General features: G+C 50.8%; 1 protein-coding gene across 1 annotated transcript; it reads right to left on the bottom strand.

Moving 5' to 3' along the window:
• Nucleotides 1–1,016: 1,016 nt before the first annotated feature.
• CXCR5 (chemokine (C-X-C motif) receptor 5) lies at nt 1,017–7,215 on the bottom strand. Its single transcript, XM_009865574.1, has 2 exons — nt 7,118–7,215; nt 1,017–2,093 (listed from the first exon to the last, which is right to left on the bottom strand). Exons 1-2 carry the CDS (start codon nt 7,154–7,156, stop codon nt 1,017–1,019), a joined length of 1,116 nt encoding a protein of 371 aa, XP_009863876.1. The 5' UTR covers nt 7,157–7,215.
• Between the last annotated feature and the right edge of the window lie 1,755 nt (nt 7,216–8,970).

Below are 8,970 nucleotides of genomic sequence, written 5' to 3'. Positions count from 1 at the left end.
TCCCTCTCAGCCTACTAAAAAAAAAATCAGAAGGTACACAAATGAGCTCTTTTCCTTATCCTGGGGTGGTGGGTCTCCTTGCTTTCAAAATCCAAACAACGCTATACAACTCACTCCCAAAAATCCCAGTTACACCTTCGGCCTCACAGAGCTGTGTAGTTCGCCTCCCCTGTGATCAGATGGAAGCCATCTCTTCAGACAGCGCTCCGGCTTAAAGGAAAGCTTTTGCATAGTCAGGCATTCAGTTCAGCCGTCACTCACTGGAGCTCTTAACAGCAGTAAAACAGATCAAATGAGCAGGAAAGGATGTGGCTGGTGTCAGGAAAGAAATCTGTGACAATCAAGTCTTTCCGTCCATGGGAGGACCTCCTGGCCAGTGTTGGGAAGATCAATGTGCAGTGGCTGGCCAAGGGGGTGTTACACGGCAGGAGGAGCAATATTGCAGCCAGAAGCTGTCCAGAACCGTGGGCTTGCGCTACTGGAGTGAGCTCTGTGTCTCCCACTGGTCCTGCCTGCATCTCTCATTCCAGTTGCTGTGGCAAATGAGTCCCGCTGCTTCCTTCAGGCGTGTCTCTACCAACCTGAGCCAGTGAAATGGAGACCTGCTTAGCTTTTGTCCTCAGTCCTTGCTCCCTGACACGTCTCCACATTTACTTGGCTGCACTTTTTTTCCTTGCCCCTGGCACCCCAGTCTCGTGCCTGGGTCTGTGCACAAGATGCCTGCCATCAGTTTTTTTGAGGGCAAGGTGGAACTGTCAGGTTCAACCTGCCTAGGTTCATCCAGCCTCACCAGAGTGACCGTCGGACAGCCAGTGTTCGCTAACAGCTGCCAGGTGGATTTCCACAGGTATGGGAACCAGAAGGAGCTATGGAAGTTACTTGGTGGGATTTAGGTGTTTTCTGAGGAATGAAGAAGGTGGGGGTGCATGTGAAGCTTTGCACTGAGACCACAGAACATGTGCCACTTTGGAAGGCAAGCCCCAGGCTGGTTCTGCCCTGCAGGTAGCCTTTCCCAGCTAGAAAGTGGAGATGGAGGTGGTGTTGTCAGACTCGATCCCACTGCCCTTCCTCGTCACCTCCAGGATATCCTGCAAGGTCTCCTGGCTTATGCAGCCGAGCTCCTGCAAGATCCGGAAGAAGTCATTGCGGAATTTGACTCCAATGAAGGCGTAGAGGATGGGGTTGAGGCAGCAGTGTGTGAAGCCGATGGCCTCTGTCACCATGATGGCTGTGCCTAGCTGGTCTTCCAGGAGGCAGTTTTTGGTGAAGGCTTCTAGCTTGGTAAGTGTGTTCAGGAAGATGACGATGTGGTAGGGGCTCCAGCAGAGCAGGAATACACCTGTGACCAGGATGGCCACGCGGACAGCTTTTTGCCTCTGCAGGCGCTGGGACTGACACAGAGCCCGGACGATGGCCACGTAGCAGTAGCACATGATCAGCAGGGGCACAAAGAAGCCCACGGTGTGGTAGAGGAAGCGGGTCGCCAGCCAAGCATTGTTGCCATGTATCCCAACCTCTGAAAAATAGCAAATGCTGCGGTTGCTCTCATCTCTCCAGACGTCCATGAAGATGAGATCAGGTAAGGTCAAAAGCAGCGAGCAGAGCCAGATGGCCGTGCAGGTGAGGTGGATGGAGTGAGCTCTGCGTTTGCGGTAGGTGTGGATTGCATAGACAATGGCCAGGTAGCGGTCCACTGCAATGCACCCCAGCAGCATGCTACTGCAGTAGAAATTGATCTTGTGGACGGCACTGAGGATCTTGCAAAGGAACTTCCCAAATACCCATCCAGCCAAGCTCTCCACCACGCTGAAGGGGAAGGTGAGCAACAGTGCCAGGTTGGCCAGAGTGAGGTGGAAAAGGAAGTTTTCTGTGGTAGTGCGAGACCGCTTGAACCTCTCTAAAATGACCAGGACCAGGGCGTTGCCCACAGTCCCTGACACGAACATCAGCAGGTAGATGAGGGGCATGAAGACCTTTCTGAAGGGGTCTCTCTGGTCACCAACCATAGATGAGGCTGAGCTGAAGCAGAAGTAGCCCTCCAAAGAAGGGGTGGTGTTCTCGGCTTCATAGTAACCACTCAGCTCCACCTGGCTCTGGGGAACAAAGAGAGTCTGGTTACCGGAGGGGAGTTCCTGAACACAAGGACCCAGCCTCTCAGCGGCACCTGGCAGACTTGGAGCAGGCTGCAGGACATCCCCATGTCCTACAGCCTGCCTGCACTGGGAGGACCTGGGAAGCTTTTACTTTCTCACATGGTGTGGAACCTTCCTTCACCAGCTTTCCTGATTTTTCTACCCACTTTTTCACTGACTGTCCCCATCCTGCCTGCTCTCTGCTGCCAACTATGAAGGTTATGGGTTTCTCCACACAGCATATCTGTACCTGGTGGATCCTGTCCTGTTCTACCCCTCCTCCTCGGAGACCTCTGAGGTGCCCGGGGCAGAGCAAGGCTAGGTCAGGGCAAGAGTAACCATGCTTGGGATGGCTTTCCACGGGCTTAGAGAAAGGTATGAGGTGGGTGTTCAAACACAACTGGAGGAACACTCTGAAGCGCTACAGTGCCATTGCTACAGGGATGGATACTGGAGAGAGCAATCTGTTCTGTTGGTAAAACTTGTGGTTCTGAATTAATTGCAGGAAAGGGAATCTGAAAACACCGCTTGGACCCTGGGCTGACACCCAGTAAGGAAAGTGTGAAAGAGCCACGGCAGATGTGATTCACGCTTGGCTTACTGTAGCTCTTTATCAGGTGAGCAGCCTGTATTTGGGCTAAAACTGCAGGTAAGTCCCCAGACAGCTGGATTTGCGCTCGGGACGAGACCCCCCGGACACTGGGCATGCTCCAGCTGGCCGCAGGCTCCTTGTGTGTTCACAAAAGCAAAGGGCTCAGATGCAGACGAGCAAAAAAAGAGCAGCGCAGGAGGCTTGTGGCAAGCTGAGAAATTAGTGGCAACTGGGAAGAGCTCGGCAGCAGTTACCCTGAGCTCCCCCACCCACACGCTCTCTGGAGACCAGTGCCGAGACTTCAGTGTCAACCACAGCGGAAGTCTCTGTTTGCTGCTTTCATACCTTTCACTGCCAGCTGTAGCTGTTTGCACCTGCTGCTCCTTCCCTTGTCAGCCAAAGTTCCCATCTAAAAATACTTGACCTGCTTTAAACAGTTTTAGAGCTGATGTGGAGGGTTTTTGCTCACCTTCCCACCATGTTCTGCTAAGCCAAATGACCGTAACCAGCCTCAAGTCCTGTGTTGTGCATAGCTAGAGAAGGGCGATTTATGTTTCTTGTCTCTCAGGTAGCTGTGCCTGTGTAACGTGCTGGGTGCCTCTGCACATGATGGTCTGGGGTAGAGAGGTGACTTCACAGCAGCCGTGTTCGTCTGGAACCGCTGTGATGCTGAAACCATCTGCATGGCTCCAAGGAGCCCCCCGGCATGTTCGTGGGGAGAAAGCCTACGTAGCATTACAAAATGCACGAAGCAGGCAGCTGGCTCGGGTCGTCCCTGAGCAGTGGATAGTAGGAGTCCTGGGGAAAGCACGGAATAAGCTTGCCCAGCTCTTGCCCTCTTCCCCAGGCCTCTGCCTTTGGCTACTGCCAGAAAGAGTATTGAGCCAGACAGTCTCTGATCTTGCCGCAGTCCTGTTCCCCACTGGCTCTGCACCCAGCGGTGCTGTCGCTGTGCTGTGAAGCCACGGTGCCGCCTCACGAACAGGTGAGAGCAGTTCCTCTCACGGGCTAGTCCTCCTCCCTGACCAAAACCTCAAAGACATGTGACTGTCTTCCGCTAATGTGATAGTTGGGCTGCAAGCATTTGGTGAGAAGCATTTGGATGCCCATAGAACAATTTCTGATTTAGGGTATGATTCTGGAGACTGGAGATTACTGCTGAAGACAAAAGCCTTTAGAAATCCCTCCCAGTTTGTCTTCTCCTTGACTTGAAAACATTTCCTACCTAGTCCATACCTGGACCCTGTGTCAGGAGTTACCAACACATGCAGAATCCTGCATTGTGTTGGCCAGGGCCAGATCCTTAAATATCCCTGAGGAAAAAACAAACAAACAAACAACAAAACCCAATAACCTTTGCAATTTGGTACAGTGACCAAACCTGGCTGGTGAGGACACACAGATCACCATGCTGAAAATCACGAAGAGAACATGTTGGAATGGGAAACTTCACTGGGGCAGGTTGGAGCGTTCTAGCTTTAAAGGAGAAAAGGAAATGATGGGAAATGGCCAGGTTTGCTGGCCAGAGTGTTGGAGGCTGCCGGGAGCCATGCCGGCACCATCATCAACAGCGGATGGGCAGCCTGCGCGGTGTAGAACAGCTTCGTCTGCTGAACGGTTTCCAGTATCTCCTTGTTTTCGAAGCCAGAGATGCAGAGACCAAGTGCCATTATCAGACACCATCTGATCACTGATAAGATGGCAGGTAGCGCTCTTACTGTAAGTCACTCGCCATGGGCAGGGGAAGCGTGCGCTGAGCTGTGTCTGAGGTGTCCTCTCATGTGCATCTCTGAGCAGAGCAGTGAGTGTGGGAGAGGACAGAGATGAGTTGGAGACAAATAGAAGATGAGAAGCCAGACTCTGGGCTGAGACAGGAAGGACGGGGCCAGAGCCACAGAAGATGCGCTGTACGTGATGAGCTGAGGCTCCCATTGCTAGGACTGGAATTGTGGGGCTGCCTGATCTGGGATGGGAGAGGTCAACAGCGTGCACGCAGGGGGACCTTTATACAGGTCTCATGCAACAAAATTGCAGTCTTTTTCCGTGACTGAGCAGTCAAGTACATGCCTGGTAAGCCAGTTTCCATGTGCTTTTTGTTCAGGTATCCCTTTTCCCCTGTAACCCACATCTCAGAGTTATTCCGGTCTCCGAGCGTCAGCTGCTTTTCTCAGTTCCCCACAACTGCCAGTGATCAAAACATTTGGCTGCAGACGAGAGACAGCTTGTGTACTATTACGGATTTTCCAGATAAGTCATTCCCTTCTAGCCCATGCTGGGGCTGGGAGAAGCACGTTTCTTTCCCAGAGCCTTAAAACTGAAATTACGCACCTCAGCGCAAGTTACTCACAGAGCTTTTGCTCATACTCTCTCTGCTGAACTATGGAAAACCACAATTAAAAGCAAAGCCTGTGGAAATGCCACCTTACTGTAGCATAGGTGCCTTTATGGCTCTTGAGTCCTGTTGGTCCTATTCCAATGCAAACTGGTCTGCAGGACCTCAGGGGACCCGATGGAGATCTCAGCCGTCTATCTGCAACTGTGTTTTTATTTCTCTAGTCTGCAGCTGAGGAAGGTTAAGTGGGCAAAGCTTCTTGTTATGTAGAAATAGGTTATGGTTTGGGGCATGTAACTTTTCCACAAGGTTACTGAGACAATGGTGCCCTATTGTATCAAAGTTTAGGTGAAGCCCTTGCTGCACTCACTGGGGGATGCTGAGATAAATGCCCTTTCGGCACAGATGTTCTCAGCATTTTTCCTTCCATGCTTGCTCAGTTGGTCAAGCATTCCTCTCTGCTCAGTGCACAGGGCAAGGTTTATGCTGCTGCTTTGACAGGACACGCTGGAGAGCTTTTTAGCAAATCTCTGTGGGTGTGTTGCTGCTACAAGCTCTGAGTATAAGTAAAGCAACGCATAGCGTCACAAAAGCAAATGTGGCATTGCTCTCGTGAGATTTATGGCCGGTTCTGGGAAGGGTTCTGCAAAGTATTGTACACAAAGGACAAATCCCAGTGCTGCTTAATCCCCCTGCGTTAAAAATTACACAGTTTTGCCATAAGCAGCCACCTGCTTAAAGCATGTGGGCAGGTCGACGGCACACTTCGAGTTCCCTGCTTTTCTGATGGTGGGTTAGATTTCCAATGGACAGTTTGGCTGGAGGAATGAACCAGCACAGAGACAAAAAGGATTTGAGCTTGGTTGTAACCTCTCAGCAAGCATTAGCACTTCCAATGAACTTTAGCAGCGGTCTGGGAGAGAAGCATCTTCTCCTAAAACTTTCTAGAGAAACTAGCACCGTTAGCAAAGGATTTTTATACTGGATGAATCAGAACAAATAAGTAGGGTAGGGCTCGCCTCCCCCTCTCCTCTGTCTTCCCTGGTGTATAGGACAAAGGAGGGACAGAGAAATTGAAAAGAATTAAATCTGGCATTTCTCTCCTTTAGAGAAACTAAACAAAAAAAATGAGGTCTGATGTAGAGAGCCACTGTATTAAAAAATAAATTCTGAGTTGCAATATTTGAAAACCAGGCTAATGATAGTATTGCTGTGGACTTCCCCTTGGTCAGCACAACAAAGTAAAAGGTGCAGCTGCAGTCTCTCACTTGTGAATGCAGGGGAGAAAGCTTGCAAGACGAAATACAGTGTCATTGCTCCCTATGAGAAGAAGTACTTGCAATTTATCTTCCCTCTTTAACATCCCCCTCTTGTAAATATACTGCATATTCCCCTTTTAGCAGAGTCTACAGCAGCCTGTTCGTGGAGAAGGCAAGCAGGGGTAGGAGCACGCTTTCGCACGCTGAGAGGCAGCATTGGGTTTGCACAGGTATTCCTGTTACGTGACGATCTTAGGGGAGATGCCCAGGGCTTTGCACACTGTGTGCACAGCCACTTACACTACTGCAGGCTGGCGCAAAAGGCACACAACTCAGAACGAGTGTTTTAGGCCCCTGCGAGCCGGGCAGCAGGGAACAGAGACTGAGCAAGCCGGCAGCAAGGGACAGGGCTGCAGCAGCCCGCCTGGCCCTTCATCACGGGCTGTGGTCTCAGACCTCATGCAATGACCGCGCTCAGGCTCAGTGCTCGCCCGAATGTCTGCACCTAAGGTATTTAGGCAGCTGTACCCAAGGGAATACTTGCTGCCCTTGGATCACAGCGGCTGCAGCCACACTGCACCGGCTCTCCACAAGCACAGCGCTGCAGCTTGCAGTCCCGTCATCGGCCAAGTCCACACTTAAGGGCTGCCGGGGCTTAAGATTGTGGCAGTGTAGGAAATCACTCAAGCTCTCCCTCTGCCAACAGGAGAGTGAGAAGGCGGACAGATAGCAACTAGATCTTTCAGTCCACCCCAGCTCTACCTGCTCTACCCATCATCAAGCAAAGCCAGGCCTGACTCACCAAGTCATAAGTCTCTGATGAGTAGCTGACAGGCCCCATGGTTTCAAGGACAGGATCTGTCTCTCCTCCAGCAGTTTCAGCAAAAGTTCTTTTCTGGGGTGGAGCTAATCATTTAAGAGAGTATGGAGGGACGGAAGCGTGTAACAATAGAGTATTTGCAAGGCAAATGAGCAGCAGGCATAGAGTGACCTAACTGATGTAAAGGTTAGTATCTAGCTTTATAATCTTTTGGGTTTGGGGATTTTTTTAGTGGGGAAAAAAGAAATTTAAATGAAAAATGATGTCACTTCACAGGCAGGTGAGGAACTGACTACAGAAGAAAATCGTCACAAAAATATCTAAGGACTATTTTAGTGTCCGTACATAGGAATTTCTGCCTGAACTCTAGTATTCTGCCACAGGTGTACACGCTCATTCGAGAATCATTCTTATTTTGTCAGGAACATAAAATTTTATTAACTTGTATAAGATCTTTTGATAATAGGAAATTATTCAGCTTTACATAAGGATGATTGCTTGTGTATGTTCTATGTAACTCTGTGACTCACCAGCACATCTGCTGACCAGTTTGACCCTATGCTGACTTTCTGAGCTCTGCTTAAGAAAAGCCAGATTGCTTCTGGCTCCTGAATCTTCTCACCTCTAATGTTTTCCATTTGTCTTGTTTGCTGTTACCCTAACTAAAGCTTTGTGAAGCCTGCGCTGCCTACAGATGTCAGTGCTATTTACTAATCTGTTAATTTCTGTTGTAATCTTCTCGTTTCAGGTAGGAGTACATCTCGTTGTGAAGTGCGACGCTTAGCCCTGCAAAGAGTTGAGATGAAATGCCGGTCTCCATACAGCAGCAGCAGGCACTGGAGGGCGAAGGCCATGCCCACCATGTGCCTCTGACCATGGGAACAGGGGAGTCAAGGGGTCTCCCGCTGTAACTTCTGTGCCTCTCATGCGACGAGCAGCACAAGAAGCTTGTGCAACAATGAACAGGTATGACAGCTGCCTTTCCAGGTTCCTTTTTCGCTTGCCGTGCTTGGAATGTATCAGGTGGGAGAGGCTGATAAGGGAGCTCAGTGCCAGTGATGATCCAGCAGCAGCTCCACAGCAGGGCAGCGGGTAAGGACAAGGCCATGCTGATCTTGTTTCCCATGAGAATTGGGTAGGAATACATGCAATTATTACAGCAGAAGGGTCACAAGGCCTGGTGGAGGTGGTTGTGCTGTGGCTGGCAGGGGAGGGAAGTGTGGCTTCTTGCTCCCACCACGACCCGTGGGCCTTACGTTGCGTGGAGGGCAAGCTTGTGTGCCTGCTGTGCTGGCCCCTGGTGCGCGTTTCACTGTTGGGGGTAGGGATCTAGATGGCTGTAGATGTGAGAAGGTGGAGAAAAAATGGCAACGTGGGAGGAAACCTTCAGCTTCACTCATCTTTCTGTACCTGTGTTGGAACAACATTTGAACAAAAATTTGTCTGCAAAACAAGTCTGGAATTACCGTCGTTTATAGGCTAGTATGTAAGATTATGTCTGCATGGTGCCTCAGTTTGGCAAAACCCTTGTGTAAGAACAGCTGTCTGAGAAGGAAACGGCGATGTCTAAGCTGCTGTGCTTGGCGGCCGTGGTTCGGGTGTGCTACAGCTCAGTCTGTTCTCCCCATGTCTGTTAGCTGCGTTTTTGTGACGACGTGGCGACGCTGCGTTAAGGTTCCAGCCTTCTTCTGCGCAAACAGCAACGTTCCCGGTGCCCCTGTCACGAGGTGTCACCGGCATGCGGTGCCCGGGGTTTCAACCTCCGGCACGATGCGCGCCCCGTTTGAGACAGGTCCCAGGCTGGCCCCGTCGCAAACGGCGGATGCGGCTGCCTC

The sequence above is a fragment of the Apaloderma vittatum genome, unplaced genomic scaffold, assembly GCF_000703405.1.
Source record: "Apaloderma vittatum isolate BGI_N311 unplaced genomic scaffold, ASM70340v1 scaffold32642, whole genome shotgun sequence".
Lineage (NCBI taxonomy): Eukaryota > Metazoa > Chordata > Aves > Trogoniformes > Trogonidae > Apaloderma > Apaloderma vittatum.
The sequence above is the reverse complement of the archived record's forward strand: the minus strand, read 5'-3'. Positions and strand labels throughout refer to the sequence as shown.

Coding starts and splice junctions, on each gene's coding strand:
- CXCR5 (XM_009865574.1), bottom strand. CDS start 7,156: ATGGGGCCTGTCAGCTACTCATCAGAGACTTATGACTTG. Junction 2,094..7,117: donor CATCAGAGACTTATGACTTG/GTGAGTCAGGCC, acceptor TTTGTTCCCCAG/AGCCAGGTGGAGCTGAGTGG.